Source organism: Brassica oleracea, chromosome C1, assembly GCF_000695525.1.
Source record: "Brassica oleracea var. oleracea cultivar TO1000 chromosome C1, BOL, whole genome shotgun sequence".
NCBI lineage: Eukaryota > Viridiplantae > Streptophyta > Magnoliopsida > Brassicales > Brassicaceae > Brassica > Brassica oleracea.
Window position 1 is genome coordinate 7,283,920 of NC_027748.1, and position 19,630 is coordinate 7,303,549.

General features: G+C 36.5%; 3 protein-coding genes across 7 annotated transcripts; 2 read left to right on the forward strand and 1 right to left on the reverse strand.

Moving 5' to 3' along the window:
• Positions 1 to 4,071: 4,071 nt before the first annotated feature.
• On the forward strand, positions 4,072 to 9,064 carry LOC106305460 (floral homeotic protein AGAMOUS). 5 transcript variants are annotated; one of them, XM_013741846.1, is made up of 9 exons: positions 4,073 to 4,192; positions 4,656 to 4,896; positions 7,719 to 7,800; positions 7,881 to 7,942; positions 8,043 to 8,142; positions 8,247 to 8,288; positions 8,364 to 8,414; positions 8,529 to 8,725; positions 8,804 to 9,064. In XM_013741846.1, the coding sequence occupies exons 2-9, from the start codon at positions 4,667 to 4,669 to the stop codon at positions 8,805 to 8,807; spliced, it is 768 nt and encodes a 255-aa protein (XP_013597300.1). In that variant the 5' UTR covers positions 4,073 to 4,192; positions 4,656 to 4,666; the 3' UTR covers positions 8,808 to 9,064. The 5 variants fall into 5 exon arrangements, with proteins under 5 accessions (XP_013597309.1, XP_013597300.1, XP_013597287.1 ...); XM_013741833.1 differs by having other exon boundaries at positions 4,089 to 4,192; positions 8,373 to 8,414; XM_013741828.1 differs by having other exon boundaries at positions 4,109 to 4,192; positions 4,662 to 4,896.
• A 4,609-nt stretch (positions 9,065 to 13,673) lies between these two features.
• On the forward strand, positions 13,674 to 15,044 carry LOC106330380. Its single transcript, XM_013768854.1, has 2 exons — positions 13,674 to 14,614; positions 14,729 to 15,044. The coding sequence occupies exons 1-2, from the start codon at positions 13,674 to 13,676 to the stop codon at positions 15,042 to 15,044; spliced, it is 1,257 nt and encodes a 418-aa protein (XP_013624308.1).
• Positions 15,045 to 16,967: 1,923 nt separating this feature from the next.
• Positions 16,968 to 18,498, reverse strand: LOC106305449 (pentatricopeptide repeat-containing protein At4g18975, chloroplastic). Its single transcript, XM_013741820.1, has 6 exons — positions 18,402 to 18,498; positions 18,257 to 18,319; positions 18,088 to 18,143; positions 17,845 to 17,941; positions 17,632 to 17,775; positions 16,968 to 17,546 (listed from the first exon to the last, which is right to left on the reverse strand). Exons 1-6 carry the CDS (start codon positions 18,456 to 18,458, stop codon positions 17,136 to 17,138), a joined length of 828 nt encoding a protein of 275 aa, XP_013597274.1. The 5' UTR covers positions 18,459 to 18,498; the 3' UTR covers positions 16,968 to 17,135.
• Between the last annotated feature and the right edge of the window lie 1,132 nt (positions 18,499 to 19,630).

Genomic DNA, 19,630 nt, shown 5'->3' on the forward strand with positions numbered 1-19,630 from the left:
CCAGTCACATTTGAAGAGGACACATTTCAGCTTCAATAACCCTGGGAATTCCACTTCAATAATCTCCTGCAAGATCCCGTAGAAATCTGTTTCGCCTTTCACACATATTCCATAATTAGTTGTCGCCCGATGTCTACCATACTCATATGTATGAAAAATAAAGCCTCGTGTGAAATACATCGGTGATGTGGTGACCTTTGCAACTGTACCTTGAATTAATTCATGAAACCATGTGGGGTAATCTGGATCGTTATAATCAACCTGCAAAAATAAAGAGAACGTTAAAATTAATTAATCATAAATTTCGACGCGAAATAGACGTAAAATATTTCGTCGTAAATTCCTCGTTATATTTACGTCTACTTTACGACGAAATCTTGTTTCCTCGTAAAAACCACGTTAAATTGCGTCGTTTTTACGACAAAACTTTATTGTCGTTATTTTACGACGAAATTATGTTGATTTGTTTTTTCCTCGTAAGGTTCTCGTAAATAAGACGTACATTTATGAGGACTTATTTTTTTCGTTACATTTCGTCCCTAATTTTGTGTTTTCTTGTAGTGTTTAAACTTTTAACCAGTTAGATCTCGAAAGAAAAAGCTTTTTAATTTTGAAAAGTTTTAAGTGATACAATAATTATATCAAACGTTTACAATCATCGATATTCATAAATACAGTTTTTACATGTATTGAAAACCAATCAACCCCATAAAACAACACTTGTTACTTATTTACTTTGTAAATAATTGAACGACTTACAGAATTGTTTTTTAAAAAAAACTTGAAGGTGATTAAATTGTGGTAGAAAGCAACCTTTGATTGTGGTCCATCATCGAAGATACGAGAAGATATTATGGTTTTTAAAACCCACTCCGATCATGAAAGCTTGACCCAAAGCAACTGAGTAGTTAACTTTTATAAGCGACCTAATAAAATTATCTATATATACATGATGCAGAACATATCTAGTTATTTTTTTTGAATGAACATATCTAGTTATTTACTAATTTATAATTTTAATAGAACATACATTAATCAATTATTTCACATGCTAGCTAGATAAATAGAGATGCAGTGTTTAATTAAACATTTCTTACCAAGTTTATTTTAACTCTTACTAAAATCATATATTAGAGAAGGTATCCTATTTAAGTTTGAAAATTATTATAATTACGAGATTGAAAAGGTACAAAAGAAACTAAAGCACCTTGCAAGTGGGTGAATATAGTTATTCCAACATAAATACGAATATGCAATGTATAGAGATTTCTTATATCTCTATCACATTACCCTAAATGGATTCATAAAGATGGAGATCAAAGACTACACATCACATGTTATTCTCCCTCTTCTTTTGGCACAACCTTACTCCATTTATTCATTGTGCTCCTCAGTTATTCAATATATTTGATTTGAGAACGTCAGGTGGCCTAGCGGCATTACTGAACGTTTCTCACACACGATTACCCGAGGTCGCCAGTTCGATACTCAGGGAAAGCGGGGTGGTACTGGGTTAGCTAAAAATCCCTACGGGGATTTCTGGCGAGGTGGTCCTTCGGGGTGAGCCCAGTCACTATAAAAAGTTCAACCTATACAGTTTTAACTGGGCTTCGTGGTCTGGTGGTATAGGAACCTCGGCTGAGGTGCCCGCCATCACGAGTTCGAGCCCCGGCCACAGCGGATTTAACATCCCTTCCGTTATGGCGCTGGACCCCCTACGGGGGATAGTTGGGAATGTGGCTGTCCAGATACCAGAATTACCAAAAAAAAAAAAAAAAAAAAAAACAACAACAATTTAGAAAAACTACACATTTCTTTTCCTTCACATACACAATTACTATCTTCTTTATTTTTGGAGACTATACAAAGTTGATATTCTAAAAAAAAAAAAAAAAAAAAAAACAACAACAATTTAGAAAAACTACACATTTCTTTTCCTTCACATACACAATTACTATCTTCTTTATTTTTGGAGACTATACAAAGTTGATATTCTTGTCGTCCAAAAAAGTACTCGACGATTATTAAAAAATGCTGTGGAAGAAATTAACTTTTGATGAAACCCTTCATACCGTTGGTAAAAACAATTTTTTTTTATAAAACAAGAAAAAATGTTAATCCGTTTACGGAAACTATTGTCTTTCAGGACTTAAGAGACTCTTACCCTTTTGAACAATATTTCAAAATCTTTATTAAATTATGATTATATGTCAATTGTTAACCCTCTAACCAATAAGAACTAACTAGATTCCAACTCGAGTCTTTGACTATATATATATATAATGTCAATTCGAGAACACAAAAATTGATACTTCTAGTTTCTGTTCCCAAAAAAATTTCCTGTTTAAATCAATAGGAAAATGCGATATCAACAGAAACATTTCCGTTAGCATTGGTGAGCTATATTCAAAAAAGGAAAATGTAAAGAGATAGTAGTTGGAGATGATAGAAAACGTCTGGTTACCTTCTAATGGGCTCAGAAGCATTACACTTAAATAACTTTCCAAATTAAGCCCTACGTCTTGTCCAGCCCCATACAAGTACGGTTCATCTCCCTATTTCCCCTATAAACCCTAAGCCCTATTATATATTTATCTAATTAATTTATCCCTTTATTTTAAATATAATGTCAATATCACAAGAAGTAAACATCATCAACTCTAAATCTCAGTCACATGTAAAAAAGTACGTTAATTTTCTTCACAATCGAGTAATTCTCTTTTGTTTCTCACATCATTTGATTATCTTTTTGTCCAGAATTGGCGATAAATATATTGGTACTCGCTAATGTTCAGTTTAGCCAACTAGATTAATGGTTACAGAATATTTCATGTTTGTTACTATTTATAAACAATCAGTTCATATATATGAAAATAAACTTGAAAACATTTACTTACAATTTGTTTTCAAAGAACATTTAACTATAAGTTTATTTTATTAGCATACGTCGTTTTCTCTTCTTTTTAAATTGTTTAGCCTTTGGTTACTATTCTAAATACATTTGAAAAATACTCTTGCAAAATGATATTTAGTATATCACACTAGGAGATTTTTCTACGAATATATACACGTATATATATATTTAAATATATTTACAACATTTTTGAAATATGCAACTTGTTATAAGTAGTAGATATATGCGTTTACCTTGTTTAGTGGAACAATTTTTCTGAAAAATGTCAACGAAAACTTATACATAAATTTTGAAAAAGAATAAGTAACATAAGTTACATAACTGATATTTTTCCTCTTTTAAAGGGTCAAGATTTAGTAAAAACAAAGAAGAAGATCAATATTTGTAGTAGCAAAAAAATGTACTGATATTTACCCAAAGATTTTAGGCCTCAAAGAACTTTCACATGAAAAGAAAAGACAAGTAATGGTGAGTAGATTCGGCATCTCATGAGTGATTGCCCAACTTGAACACTCTTATCATGTAGACCTTTGTGAAAGACCACACAAGAACTATCCACCAACAAAACCGTCTATTAATTTTCCTCCATTTTTTACTTTTTTCAACAGTTTCTCAAATTGGGGTATACCTTAATAAGTATTATATTTATGAAAAGTCTAGACGTATGTTGAGTGTTATTTATGGTAATTAGACCTTATTTATTAATTACGTTTTTTCATGTGATTTCAAAGGCTGATATACTCATGCTTCGTATGAAGTGAGCCTTTAGATTGCTCTTTGTTATTCCTTTGTTTTTTTAAAAACTAAACATATCTAAAATTTCTTTAAATGAGTAACATTTTAAATTAATCTTACAAAAATATCAACTAAGTACCTACCTCTAGTCAACTTTGAACTTTGATAGTCTTTCACCATATATATGTTTTAGAAAGTACAATCCCCATCACGCATACTTATCTCTCAGAGTTGATTTATTTATTTATTTTTGTCACTATCTCAGAGTTGATTCATAAAATTATGTTTTGGTGAGTAAAGAAACAGTAATTACATATATTGACAAGAGACTATAATGGATGTGAAAAGTGAAAAATAAAATTAGAGAAAAATAAATCAAAGAGAAATTAATTATTCGTTTATAAATGTATATACCCATCTCTTCACCAGCACAACCTCACCCTTCCATTTTCTGCAACTTCTCCAAATCTCATACTTTCCAGAAAATCATTTTCCCAAGAGAAATAAAACTTTCCTCTTTGTTCATCTCTCTCCCCCCAACAGGTCAGTCTAATAATTTGGTGTTCCCCAATCCTTTCAAACATTATCTTCTTCATGATATTACTTTGCTTCACTTCTTTTGGTCCTTATACCAAATCTATGTTCTTCTTTAGTTTCATTATTTCCTGTTTTAGTTTGATTCTTTTATGTTTCTTTGAGATAAACAGATCCAATATTCCTTCATCTTCTTTGCTCTTCAAAATTGTCTTTTAATTGTTTCTTCCTACAAAAAACCCGATGATTAATTAACTCTTGTTTGCATACTATGAATGTAAGATCAATAAAACTAACTTCCTTTATTAAACTAAATCGTTCTGATCTAACTTTTGATCTGAACCAAAATTCAAAAGAGTATTAAACGTAACAAATCTAGACTATTTTTCAAGAAACTGTGTTTATGAGTTTCTTGGATTCTTGATTTTGGATTAATCAATCTTGCCCTAAACTCTATTTTTTTTTGGCTTAGGAGCAGCAAACATGGCTTACCAAATGGAGCTAGGAGGAGAATCCTCTCCACAGAGGAAAGCTGGGAGAGGAAAGATCGAAATCAAACGGATCGAGAACACAACGAACCGTCAAGTTACTTTCTGCAAACGCAGAAATGGTTTGCTCAAGAAAGCTTACGAACTCTCTGTTCTTTGTGATGCTGAAGTCGCACTCATTGTCTTCTCTAGCCGTGGGCGTCTCTATGAGTACTCAAACAACAGGTTTCTTCTTAAATTAATTTCTGATCTTTTCTTAATTAGAATTTTTAATAGATTTATTACTTTAAACTGAGTCATCGTGTTAGGGTTATGTTAGAGGTCGAATCTTTACTAGGGTTCTCGATCTTCTATGCTAGATTTGATTCTATTCTTCTTTGATGGGCGATCCCTCTTCCGTGTTGAGTTAATTATTTTTTCACTTTTTTCTTGATATTCCATATATAAACACACTTAACACTTGTGAGAATCTTTGCTGGTACATATGTTTATGTTAATTACTTTGCGATTTTATTCATAGATTTTGTGCTTAATTATTTTCTAGATCTGGCTTCTTCTTCATGTGTCTCTTTTCCCTTTATTAGACTAAAGACTTTTCAATAGGTAAAACTTGTTATATATTAAGTGATGAAAATGGTACAAAAGTTATGGAGATCTGAGTGAGTGTTAGATAATAAATGAAAAGAAAATAAGAAACAATCAGAGTTTTCTAATGTGGAGTTTTAGATTCAGTTTTGTAGAACTAAGATTCACTTTGTTGGGGTTTTTTTCATCACTCCTTTCTATTATATATAATATATTTTATAACTTTCTATTTTCCCTACTAACAAGTACTCCAAGATTTAGATGTATTTTTAGATCTGGTGTTGTAATAGGTAAAATCTTGATTTTTATGACTATAACAGTAAGTTTTGGGAAACAATTTGAGAGCGTAAGGACTATGAGGTCATATCTTCTGTTTTTGTGATCATATACCCATCCTCCATTGTTGCTAATGTCTGTGTCTCTCTTTCCCTTCTCTTCTTTCTCTTACTTTCCTTTCTCATCTTTGCCTATTTTCTCTCTCATGAATTATCATATTTGATGCAACAACATGTGATGCTATGTGAGAGTAAATAAGGTGAAAGATATAGATTTTTGAGTGTCCAAAAATTTAAATTAATTAGTGCCAGAAATAATGGAAAGTACAAGCTAAGTAGGACAATATGTTTTGTCTTGGGGAATGTTAAGTTTTATTTATTTTGTAGTTATGGAAAATATCAAATATCTTTGAGCTTAGATTAGTTAGAAGTGGTTATAGCTAAAAGAAAAAAAAAAAATTCAACTCCAAACAATACAAGATTTTGATTTTCAGGTGGAGTATTAAGATTTAAAATAGACAATCAAACAAAGAGATATTTAAGAAAAATAAGCTCATGGAGTCTCTCTTTTTTCCTTCAAAATACTCTTTTTAAATTAAATATAATCAAAACACAGTTCGAATTATATTACTCAAACTGGTAATCTCTAATTCTACACGTAATTCCCAATATTTGTTAGAATCCACGTGATTTTCTCTTCTCTCAAACATAAAACATGTCAAAAGTGAATGCTGTAAACAAAGTCTTATTTTCCTAATAGCTTACAGTTGTCAACTCATGTCCAAAGAAAGAAAAGCTAACAAAGACTTCTAAGCTAAACATACGTTTCATATATTCTTGTTTTCAAGATTTTTTACCTTTATTTAGAGGTCGGTATTGAGCGCAATATTAGGTTTGGTCTCTGTAAGATTTGTTGTCTTTGTTACAGAATCTTTGATCACGTCATCACTCAGATATCATTTACTTTTATTTATCACTTATATTTATTAGTAGTATAAAGTTTTGATAGTTTCAGTTCTTGACTTCTGACAAGAAGGTTTATGTCATCATGAATTACTTGATAAATTCGAAAATCTCATATTACTACTTTTGACCATTTAATACTAGATTTCGCATTTGGTCAATACCTAATATAATTATCCCTTCTCAAGAAAGCCAAATCAGAATTCAATTCACATTATGTGTACTGTGTACATCTACACAGAGACAAATAATAAAAGGATATACTTAATAGTGTTTCATAGTTCTAAGAATCTTATTAAGATTAATGATCGTTGAATCAAGTAACTTTGGTATAGAAGAAGAGCGTTGGAGTTGCTTCAACATCTTTGATGTAGATACATTTGTGCAATTTCATTTTCTTTGTTTTTAAATTATTTTTTTGGTCTAACGAGAGAAAGTTAGGGCTTTTCTCATTTTCTCTCGCCTCATGGACTAAAAAAGTCTTTTGAATAAATAAATAAAATTAAGACTTTTTTTTATGTCTTCTGTGATGCTATAATGAACGGCTATGGATCCTCCCATCGAAGGGTCAGGCAACAAAATTTATAATATGTCATTGTACTTAATATGTATATGTGTATGTATTAATGTATCTGTATACTTTACAGACGACTCAGAAAACGATAAATGGGTCGAATGGTAATTGAATGATATTCCAATTAAGGAAAGTATGGAACGTTGTGATGTTACTCGGACAAGCCATTTAGTTACATCACAATTAAATTAATCCGATGGTTAAGAACTATAATCTATCAAATGTCTACTGGATTTACCATTGTGCAATGGGTTTTCGACACGTGTCGGAAACCCTAGACATGTTCAGACCAATCATGTCACTCAATTCCGCCAGCATGAAAGTTGTAGCCAATCACCAGCTTCATAAATTTAAGGTTTCAGTAAATGATTCTTTATTTGTTACAACTTTGAGGAATATTTAATCAACGATAATTTATTTCTTGTATCTACCTTTTTCTTCACCTCATGTGTCACGTTATGTTTCATTTGTTCTGACTCAAAAGAACCGATGTTTGCTTTTAAGGTTTCGTATTAAAATCATTTATCTGAGCAAGTGGATGATTTGACCCTTAGTTATTTTTCTTATTAATCGAAATGCTGATTTAAGTTTTAATTGTATAGCTAATACTTCTAATCAACTTATTAATTCCATTTCAAAAATTATTGCAGTGTAAAAGGGACAATTGAGAGGTACAAGAAAGCAATATCGGATAATTCTAACACCGGATCCGTGGCAGAAATTAATGCACAGGTAACTTTAGTATTACAAGTACGATTTTAAGTTTTTTTCCCAAAAATGTGTGTGCTAATAATATAACACTTCTTTTCAAGTATTATCAACAAGAATCTGCCAAATTGCGTCAACAAATTATCAGCATACAAAACTCGAACAGGTTAATATTTTTTAAATGACTTGAAATGCTTTTGATTAATTCAATAGCTTCGTTGGTACCAACTATCTTAGATATCAATACTTTTTGTAAAATAAATTAGGCAATTGATGGGTGAGACGATAGGGTCAATGTCTCCCAAAGAGCTTAGGAACTTGGAAGGAAGATTAGACAGAAGTGTTAATCGAATCAGATCCAAGAAGGTAATTGTATTTGATAAATACTTACAAATTCAATTTATTATCTAGGAAGTATATATATTCAGTTTTACTAAATTTATTAATTATTATTTTATATTTTTGTATAGAATGAACTCTTATTCGCCGAAATTGACTACATGCAGAAGAGAGTAAGAAACCATGTTATATCCAATTTTATTTTCATTGTTAATTTGTATTTATGATAATTTGGCTCATTTGTAAAGTCTGTGCAGGAAGTTGATTTGCATAACGATAACCAGCTTCTTCGTGCTAAGGTATTGTGTACATTTGGCTGTTTCTGTGTATTATTTTACTATAACAACAAAAAGGTTATTAGAATGATTAAATACTAACCAAATACATGTGCGTAAATGTGTGTGTATATATAGATAGCTGAAAATGAGAGGAACAATCCAAGTATGAGTCTGATGCCAGGAGGATCTAACTACGAGCAGATCATGCCACCGCCTCAAACGCAACCTCAACCGTTTGACTCACGGAACTATTTCCAAGTCGCGGCATTGCAACCTAACAATCACCATTACTCATCCGCAGGTCGCGAAGACCAAACCGCTCTTCAGTTAGTGTAAGAAAACAAAAAAAATTGTTATATAAATATTTCTAGGCATAAATTTGATATTTTTGTTTCATGTATACTTTGCAGGTAATATTGGCTGAAGCATGAAGGAGCAAGGACTGAATAAAAACCAGAATTGGGTTAAGGAATGAGCAATATAAAGCTGATGCACTGTTATATAAATATTTATATATTTATTTCACGAATGTTGTGTCCATGATTTCTACATTTTATTTAAATTGCTTATGTTGATGTGAAATTAATATCTTAAAAGACATGTGCTTTAATTTGTTTCAAAGACAAGTGTATGTGCGTGTGAGTGTATTATTAGCTTAATTGTTGTACTAATTACCACCAAGATCATGCCATACTAATGCTTGTTGGTTATCTAGTAAAAGAAAAGTTATCAATATGAAAATGATTATAAATAGCAGCTCAGGATTGCATGTTACTATTTTCAATAATTGAGTTAAAGATTGGGTAATTGCCATCTCCTTCAGTAACGTCAGCCGTTAATCTCGAGCCAGAAACACATCATGTTTCTCATCCTCTAGAACCTGTGGGGAGCTCCATGCTCAGTTCTCTCCTTCCCTTTTGGAATATATTAACTCATTCTGGATCTCGAGAACATTGATGGCTGTACCAGAAAATCGTGCTCACCATCAAGCTCGTTTTACCAAGCATTTCTTTTATCCTATTTGGAGGGAATGCACTATCCAGCAGCTCCGTCGCTCAGAAACTCAAACAGCGTCTGTAAGGTGGCGTATATGCAGAGATATAATGAACATGCTTTGATCCATTGATTATGACTCATCTATCACTGCTACATACTTTGTAGACACCTACTTAATAATATACAAGGTTTTGTTCCTTTTTTGATTAACAGGTAATGATTCAGGTCTTAGGTCCGACTAATCCCCTTAGATTGGGTGCGGTTTTAGGGGATACCCGATAACATAGACGTTAACCTGTCCTCCCAGAGAGAATCAAACTAGAAGCACAATAGATTATACTCCAATCGCTAAACCACTAGTTTTGGTAGTTCTTAAACCACAAACGAAACTAATTCTAAATCCAACATCTTGGAGAAGGTCCATCTATCCTTAAAAACCATCCCATTGATATTTAATATCATGCCATTCAATTTTGTGTTACCTTTACGCTAAATCTTGTACACTTAACAAGCAAATACAAAATTTGGACATTAGTTTGACCAAAAATTATGATCATATCAACACGTCGATTTATATGTAAGGGTAAGACCGTAATTATCAAGATATAGCCAGACCTTCCGAAACAATCAGAGTCTCCGATCAGACCTTCCTACTTCCTAGTCATATTGCAAGGCCCCCAGTCCCCTTGACGACGTCAGCTTATACACATGAGATAATCAGAGATAAATGAAATCATAAAGATACATGTAATGGAATGACTAACTAACTGACGACCGGTTTCTTCTCGAACTCCGGCAGCTGCAGAAGCGTAGTTTACTCCTCTCATGATGTCTTCTCCTCTTGCTTGTGCACATGGTGTAATGTAAGTCATCGTAACAAAGAAGCTCGGCTTTTTAAATTTCCCACCAAAAGAGAAAATAAAATGTTAGTTTGTTTTGGGCATAAGAAGAATATAAACCTTATAATTAAAAATAACTTGAGGAAAAATTTTCTCTCTCTTAAAACTCTCTCTGTCACAAACTCTAATGCAAAACGTCTGGTAAGTCCCTGGCCATGTTTCCGGTCGGAACCCTCCGTCAGTAGCCACTGGCGAACACCCTGACCCTCCTCCTGTCCCGCCCGACCCTTCCTCCCCGCTCTCGCCCCAGAACTTTCCACCATTAAACACTCCCCCAACTAGCTCTAAACCTTTCTCTGCTCCGCTTTCTTTCACCAAAGAATCAATCCTCGCTTCCAACCAACCTTGCCTCATCCTCCCAAGCAACCATGCCTCCTTTCACTAACCCTCAAGAAATCTGTCCCCTTCCAACTAAACCCTCAAACACAACCCATAATCCCATTTGAGCAAACCTCACCCACCTTGAACTCACATGTCCCCTCGTAAACCTTGGTAGAAAGACTCCGTGTCTCAGAGGACAAAACCTTACGGCGTCTGGCTCCGGTAGGCCGAGAGTCTTAATACCTGATTCAGTTTTCCAAAAAGGAGCAGAACTTAACAAAGATTTCATCGTCTGCTACTTCAATGGAAAACCCCCACCTTTCAATCAAATACAAAGAGTGTTAAACCATATGTGGGGCAAAGAAAAAAGGCTGGAAATCCATAACAACCCACTCAACAGATCAACTTTAGTGCGCATTCAGAGTGAGTACCTTGGGCAGAAAATCTTTGAGAAGAATATTTGGTACGTTGGCGACTCCATGTTCCACACCGCTCAATGGTCATCAGCTCATTCTAAATCGACGCCTCCTCTAAAAGCAATCAAGATTGGGGCCCATCTCACCGGTGTTCCACTAGACATGCGCCACTCAGAAGGTTCAAGTCTTGTTGCAGGTCTTGTAGGTGATCCAAAAGAGACAGATGAGTTCACCAAAAACCTTGTCAGTCTCACCTTATCTCATGTAAAAGTGGAGGTGGATCTCACAAAACTGCTGCCTCCCGTAGTTGAGTTTGAGCGCCAAAGCAGTGAATTAGTGGAGGTCCTAGTCCATTATCCTTGGGTGCCTCCTACGTGTTCCCACTGTCATGAAATGGGTCACATTGTTCGTAACTGCCTCTCGTACATGCTTCCTGAGCATGTTAAGGAAATGGTTAAGGATCCAGAAAGAGGAAAACAATCAGTTAAGGATCCAGAAAGAGGAAAACAATCAGTTAAGAAGCAAAAGAGATACCAGCCTGTTGATAGGTCAAAGTTGGTTGCTACTCCGCAGAAAGACTCTCAAGCCTCTCCGTCTGTGGCTACTGTTTCTTCCTCCAACATGTCAGGATCTTCTGCGGTTGATCCCTCTGTCGTTGTTCCTGTTGATTTGGTCTCAAATGCTATGGAAGGGATAATCAGAAGCTCTGTTGATGTCCATGCGGTAAAAACTAACCAATTAAAAACCATTGTAGCCCTTCCTTTTCCTCCCCCTGAAGCTTCAATCAACCCTTTTGTTACCCCTCAATCCTCTCGCAGACCTCCACTAAAACGTTCCCGTTCCTCACCTACCTTATCCCCACCTTCAGCCTCAAACACTAACCCTTTTTCCCTTGTTCTTTCATTACCCCTCTCAAACTCTTTTATGTTCCTTGACCCTATTTTGTCCTTTAACCCTACTATTTCTTTTGATACCCGAGGTTCTTCCACTCTTTTGGAGGATCCTCATCCTACCCCCCAATGAGTGTTAAGCTCTTTTTTTGGAATGTCTGTGGCCTAAATGACCCAGATAAGCATAGACCTTTTATATCATGGCTTCATCAAAATAAGCCTATTTTCGGTGCAATCCTAGAATCACATATAAAAGAACCTTTTTTGAGTCCTATTATCTATAATCTCTGCACGGCTGGTGTTATTCCTCTAATCACCTCTCTGATGAAGATGGGCGCATCATCCTGATATGGCGAGACAGTATCAAAGTTCAAGTGCTAAACCAATCTCGACAATGCATTACGTGCAAACTAGACTTTCCTCACCAACCTCCTGTCATCTACTCTACTATCTATGCTTCTAACCTCAGTGCTGAGCGCGTTGATCTTTGGGCAGAGCTGATACAACTGCATAGTGACCTCGATTTGGATAACCACAATTGGATTATAGGGGGAGATCTAAACCAGATTATTCATCCCTGCGAGCATTCCAGACCTCATGTTGTTGTCCCAGACGGCTTAATGTATCAGCTCCAAGACTGCTTCTTGCAAATGGGTGTGTTTGATCTTCGGTACAATGGCCCCTGTCATACGTGGACAAACAATCAGCCAGATACAACTATTGCAAAAAAGCTTGACAGATTGCTTGTTAACACTAAAACCATCATATCTTTCCCCCTCACCTTAGCCTCCTTCCTACCACCTATCTTCTTTGACCATTCACCTTGTATCATTGATCTATCTAGCCTTCTCCCTCCCAAAAACCGGTACCAAACCCTTTAAATTCCAAAACTACTTAACCAAACACCCTATGTTTGCTCAGCTAATACATGATGCTTGGATTCAAGCCGGAAACAAGTGCCAAACTCTTGCTCAGCTGTGTTGGAAACTAAAGTTCATAAAGAGAGATCTAAAGAGACTAAACAGTGAGAACTACTCCAAAATACAAGAGAGAGAGAGTGAAACTTACAGTTTGTTGCAATTTGCGCAGGTGCAGGCTTTTCAAGATCCCTCTCCAGTCTCCTTTCAAGCGGAGAAAGACCTACATCAGAAATGGATTTTTTTACGAGAAATAGAAGAGTTGTTCTTCAAGCAGAAGTCAAGAATCACTTGGTTAAGAGAAGGAGACCTGAACACAACTTACTTCATGCGCATATGTCAAACAAGAGCCAGCTACAACGCCGTTAGAGCTTTCCTCACCGGCTCAGACACATGGATTCTCTGACCCGATGCAAATGAGTTCTCATTCTGTCGATTACTTCCAGTCAGTGCTTGCACCCGTCGCCTACTACCCGCCTCCTCTCTACTCTTCGCCGGCATGGTTTGTTGAGATGACTGATTTTTCCTTTCCGGTTGAGTTCCTGCAGCAGATGATATCAATCCCAACATCAGAGGAAATAAAGTCATGTATGTTCAAGCTAAATCCTAACAAGGCTCCGGGCCGGATGGACTCACCTCAACATTCTTTAAAGCTTCTTGGGATATTGTGGGTGCAGAAGTGGTGTCAGCGATAAAAAACTTTTTTGCCTCAAAATTCTTGCCGGCTACAGCTAACGCAACTATCTTGTCATTGATACCTAAATTCCCTGGTGCAAGTAGGATAAGAGACTTCAGGCCTATATCGTGTCTCAACACAATTTACAAAGTAATCTCAAGGCTCATGGTCAAGCGTCTAAAACCTATCCTGCCTACTCTGATCCTACCGAGTCAAACGGCTTTCATTAAGGGGCGCTTACTGGTTGAAAACACTACACTTGCTGGTGAACTAATTAATGGGCATCACAAGAAGAAGGGAGTTAGACGAATTACCATTAAGGTTGACATTGCCAAAGCTTTTGACACACTATCGTGGGAGTTTCTGTTCTCTTGCCTCTATGGACTTCAACTTCCTCATCAATTCATTGACCGGCTCAAATCATGTATCTGCACAACAAGTTTCATGGTGGGATACAATGGATCAGTCAATGGTTATTTCAAAGGAAAGAGAGGCCTCAGAAAGGGAGATCCCCTCTCACCCTATCTTTTTGTGATGGTCATGAATATTCTATCTCACATGTTGAACAGGGCAGCAAGGCAAAATGGTTTCAAATATCACTCTCAATGCAAATCCACAAAATTGACACACCTTTCATTTGCATATGATTTGTTGATATTTATAGATGGGTCCATTAGCTCAGTTCAACATGTTCTCCAAGTACTCAAGGAGTTTGAGCAGCGATCGGGTCTTGCGATCAGTGTACAAAAGACGAGCTTCTTTGCTTCTGGTTTAACTGAGCCAGAATTAGACTCGATACAAGCTTCTACAGGCATGACTCTGGGATCTCTACCGTTTCGGTACCTTGGAGTCCCTCTAAACTCGAGAAAGCCGACATTATCAAACTGCGAGCCTCTGTTTCAACAAGTAAAATCCCGGCTTTCCTCGTGGTCTGTAAAATCGCTTTCCTTCGCTGGAAGGCTCCTACTCATTAAGACAGTCATAGCGGGCATCACTACATTCTGGTGTTCAGCCTTCATACTGCCTAAGGCCTGTATCAAGCGCATCAACTCCCTCTGCAGCATGTTCTTATGGAAAGGAAACCTAGACGGACATAACACAGCAAGGTTGTCATGGGAAACAGTGGTACTAACAACAAGATAAGGTGGCCTAGGAGTTAAAGACCTTCTAACCTAGAACAAAGCATGTTGTCTACGTCTCATTTGGATGTTATTCTTCAGGCTGGACTCTGTCTGGGTTCAGTGGTTCAAAGGGATCATCCTCAAAGGATCAATACATAACTTCTGGTCAACCCAACCAAAGCAATCCTTCTCCTGGTTTGTCAGTAAACTCCTCAAGCTAAAAGAAACGATCTTTCCTCTCATCAGATTAAGGATCCCTGGACGCCTTTTGGTAGCCTCTCGGCTCACCTATCACACTCTTCCTCTCGCCTCGGCATACCATTACACGCGACTGTCGCCTCTCTCTTCAGGAATGGTTGTTGGCAACTTCCACCTGCAAGAACAGAGACTCAAGTTCAACTTCAAGTTTATCTAACAACAGTCACACTAACTGAAGATCAAGACTTCTATGAATGGAGATCAATGGTCAAGTTTCAGAGCGGTTCCAAACGGGTGAGTTATATACGTACCTCAAAGGGGAGAGGATCGATGTTCAATGGTCTAAGGCGATCTGGTTCTCAAGAGGAATCCCACGACACAGCTTTCATACTTGGTTGGTAGTCCTTGATAGGCTCCCCACTAGGGACAGACTGATCAGATGGGGCATCAATGTTGATGCTACATGCCTCCTCTGTAACTCGAACCCGGAATCAAGAAACAACCGCAAGTGATCTGGGAGGACACGTTAGATCAGATGACTGCACTTCAGGTTCCAAAACCGCTCTGTCTCCTTGTCTTAACAGCTTGGCAAGCTACACTATACTGGATATGGAATAAACGGAATGCGAGACTTCACGCCAGCTCCTTTCGTTCTGTCGATTCTGTTTTCAAACTGCTTGATCGGCAACTGATAAACAAGGTACAAAGCTTCAGACAAACGAACCCTAGAAGATCCACTAGAATGATGCAGGCCTGGATTCTTCTCCCTTGATCCCTCTCGACCATCTTCCTCACCACCGTTTCTCCTCGTCATTAACGAAACGAAACACTTCGTTTCCTCCGTACTCTTCTCTACTGGGCCTAACAAAAGAGATTGGGCTTCATTACACTGAGTTTTTAACTTAGGTTGGGTATTTTCAATTTGGTTCTTATGTGATTCTAAACTGGGCTAGGTCCTGTAAACATTTTTGGTCTTTTGCCATTTAATATTAAGTAAGCGTTTTTACAAAAAAAAAAAAAAATATATAAACCTAACATAACAGAAGAAATTAAGGTGTTTAAATAAGATTACCGAGATGACATCGACGGTGGTTTTCCCGTTGCAGAATCTGCTCTTGCTAAGGATTGAAGCTGATTGTTGTTTTCCACTATCAACCAAAGAATCACCGAATATGAAGTAACATGCTGCTATAGGCTCACCTATAGAGAGCCCCATGCTCAAGACCATAGCTACCATCATCATGTTAGAGAGATAATGTGCTAAGAAGAGGAGAGAGATTGGTTAGAGAACGTGACGAATGTAAAATGGGTGTACATAATAAAACGTCATGAGAATGTGGAGGGAATGAGAAAAGAGCAAAATACAAGCTTTGAGCTTCTGATGGTTGAAGAAGCATTAAATGTCACGGTGAGATGATGTTTGTGTACATACGCAACGCAACGCAACTCAACTGTTTTAAGTATGGATCTGGGAGACAGAAAGAAAGAGTGAAGCAGAGTTAATAATACTCTGTTTCTACAGTAGAAACCAATTTGTTATTATGGTTTGCCAGAAAAAAGTTGAGAAACATTTATCTTAAGAAGGAACTAAATCAGTAGTCACATCACCGATTGGATTGTTGATGTTTTCTTTAAAGGATTCGATATTTGAGAGTTGAAACCAAGATTGAGATTGGGACAACGACTAAGGTAAGCTTATTTACCATTTTAGCTTATTTTGCTATTGTGCCAAGAGTTGAGACAATGGTTTGGTTTTCTTATAGATGGCAACAAACTGTAAACAAATTATACGAATATGAGGGCCATTTGCATAATCTGATCATGCGACTGTGTCTTGGGATTATGGCAACCCAACGGCTAAGATTGATCATGGTTGGGTTCGAACTGAGGGTGAAGTCATGTTGAGGCATGGATGTATGTATCAACACGGAGGTACATGGAAGAAGAAACATAAAATGGGAAGAGGAAGAGACACTATGCCATGACGATGATCATCAGGATTGATAAAATGCTCCTTGTCATTGTTCATGCTTCTTGTCCTTCACTAATAAAGTTAACAAAATAATCACTTTGGGACCAACAAATTGTAAAGTCTTTCTCCACAAAGATTCAATCTTATTGTACTAAGTAGTCACCAAAATCATTAATAAAGGGCTGGTAAGTGCTTAATACCAACCCTATTGTTTTATGCTATGTGAGATTGTTGTTATACTGCGAGTCTGTGACTGATAGATTTTGATCCATAGATTATAAATTACAATCAAGACTTTATGCTATATATACACGTGTGGTGTTGATGAGAATGTAATCAACCTTCTTCATCGGATGAATATCTTTTGACTCTAACCCTTTCACCATTGAAGTAGATGTATTTGTATTCAGAGAGGTACCTCCTAAGAATCAGCTCCTGCTTTTCTTCTTGGCCCAGTTCCCTGAAAGCTCGTGCCACTCTCCTCGCTGTATCCTCGTCCGGCCTCACCTTCAGCTCCTCCATGTCTGCAAACACCTCGATAACCTTATGTTGAAGGTCATGGTGAGCATACAAAGCAATCATCCTAGCGAACAAGCGTCTCGGGATAGACCGAGTATGCGTGTGCAGAATCATGTTCCATAAGGATTCTGCCTCATCAGCTCTTTCTTCCATATCAAATGCCAATAAGAGTGTATCGTATGTTCCCATTGTAGCGCCTTGGCCTTTGCTTAGCATCCACTTAGCCACCTGAATTTTTTTTTTGCCACTAAACCAATCAGCTCATGACACCATCAAACTTGCACTTAAAGGTATAGGAAACCATGTTATTTACTTGAATTACACGGTGCCATTGGCTTCTCTTCCTTAAGATTTGCAAAGCCTTAGCTGCAGCAACGATGGGAAACTCAACCTCCCAAGCTACCCATTTGTTCAAAGCTCCATAAACAGCCTCTTTTTCATTTGGGAGTCCAGAGAGCTGCCGGTTAAGAGTGTATAAATTAACATGAACTACTTCAAATAACATATATGTTTTTTTCAGACTTACCATTCGGACAAGATTAAGTGCTTTCTGGCCGGAGCCAGCAGAGTCATTCTTCTTCCACAAATGATGCTCGTTCTTCCCCACTTTCTTTACCTTCTTCCTACAAATAACCACACACACACAAACAAAAACTTACTAACGAATCAATCAAGACAAAACAAACAACATCAACTTACTCAAGATATAGAATCAGACAATAAGTGAAAACTACAAATATATTCACTTTGTGTAACGCAAACAACGAACCTCTTCACAATGGCTCCATAACTTCCCTTCACCTCCCCCGCTTGTGTCTCTGAGAACTTGAAAACGAAATCTACCATTATAACTTGTTGTGTCTGAACCAAGTTCTAAAGCTAAAGTAAAAGAATTCAAGACAGAACAAAAAGTAGCACATTAAAGATTGCGTTTTTACCTTTGTCCTGATGCAAAGACCAAACCTTTTCGCCTTCAAACAACTCGAAAATTCCTGGGATTTCTGCAATTGGGAGGAGACACAGAAACATCTGATGTAACTAAATAGATACCAGTCTGAAATTGAAGTGTCCAAAGGAACTCACTGATGATCCTTGCAATGGGAATCTCACGAGGATTGGATTAAAGTTGCAGAGCGCCATTACTGTTCTTGATACTTCACTTCCATTAACACAATCTGGGTAGATGTTTAGGGATTTGTTTTGGTAAGCCGAGGCATATCGGTTTAAACCAATTCCATTACTAAACCGACTAATAAACCGAATTAATATTTGGTTGAAACCTCAGGTGAGATATGTAATTGGGCCTTTACCGTAAAGATGGGTCTTATTTGGACAAAGAGAGACAAACAAGTGATCCCAACCCAATATTACCCTCATACTTCTTTGTCTTTTAAAGTTTTGGAACCTTTTTTTTTTTTGTAATCATATTTTTTTTAGCAACTTTTTTTTTTGTAAACATGTTTAAGATAAGTTTTGGAACTTTAAGTTGAAGAATGTTTAAATGGATTATTGGCAATTCTTAGCAAGACGAGATAAAAAGAACTCTTAACAAAATTAACATCAACGTCGATGTAATTAAGAAAGTCCCATACAAATTGATATTGAACTAAACACAAAAAACAACACCTTATCTCCAAACTAATCAAGTTCTGCCCCTGACTGTCTGCTTCATGCATGAGCTGACTAGAAAGTTACGTCCATACCGTTAGAGCATGTTTATCCGGGGTCTTTAGTGAGGTTCTTAGTGTGTGGATCCCAACAAAACCCTTAAGGATCGGTTACAAAAACTACTAGTTAAAAACCGATTTTAGTGAGTTTCTTACCTTGTTCACGGGTCCCACTGACTGTGGCGGCCCACGATTGGTTCGCTTTTTAATTTTTTTTTTTAGACAAAAAAAAACATATATTGGATTTTTTAGGGATAAACATGCTCTTAAAACAATGGTTTCACTAATTTCTATATATATAGAATATACATATATAAAATATGTACCAAGACCACAGTGCGTGATTCGTAAAATTAGCAAAATAATTTAAATTTTATTTATGTATATAGAGAAAGTTCCAAAATTGTGACCAATAATTGAGAACAAAAGAAGAAAGACGGAACAAGACACACCTAATACAAGAGTATCCAACATCTGAAATGGTCGAAGGGACCACTAGGTCTAGTAACCACACTATAGTCCAAAGATATCCGAAATTTTGGCTAAGTCGCTGTCTCTAGCACGAGACATTGTATGCATCTATCAAACATCCTAATTCGTCCAGTGACCAATTCACTCGACTCTACCTTTTTCTCTATTTTCATT

Coding starts and splice junctions, on each gene's coding strand:
- LOC106305460 (XM_013741855.1), top strand. CDS start 4,667: ATGGCTTACCAAATGGAGCTAGGAGGAGAATCCTCTCCACAGAGGAAA. Junction 7,801..7,880: donor TGGCAGAAATTAATGCACAG/GTAACTTTAGTA, acceptor CTTCTTTTCAAG/TATTATCAACAAGAATCTGC. Junction 8,143..8,246: donor ATCGAATCAGATCCAAGAAG/GTAATTGTATTT, acceptor ATTTTTGTATAG/AATGAACTCTTATTCGCCGA.
- LOC106305449 (XM_013741820.1), bottom strand. CDS start 18,458: ATGGCGCTCTGCAACTTTAATCCAATCCTCGTGAGATTCCCATTGCAA. Junction 17,776..17,844: donor CACTTAATCTTGTCCGAATG/GTAAGTCTGAAA, acceptor CTTAACCGGCAG/CTCTCTGGACTCCCAAATGA. Junction 17,547..17,631: donor AATGGCACCGTGTAATTCAA/GTAAATAACATG, acceptor AAAAAAATTCAG/GTGGCTAAGTGGATGCTAAG.
- LOC106330380 (XM_013768854.1), top strand. CDS start 13,674: ATGGTCAAGCGTCTAAAACCTATCCTGCCTACTCTGATCCTACCGAGT. Junction 14,615..14,728: donor GACGGACATAACACAGCAAG/GTTGTCATGGGA, acceptor GTTATTCTTCAG/GCTGGACTCTGTCTGGGTTC.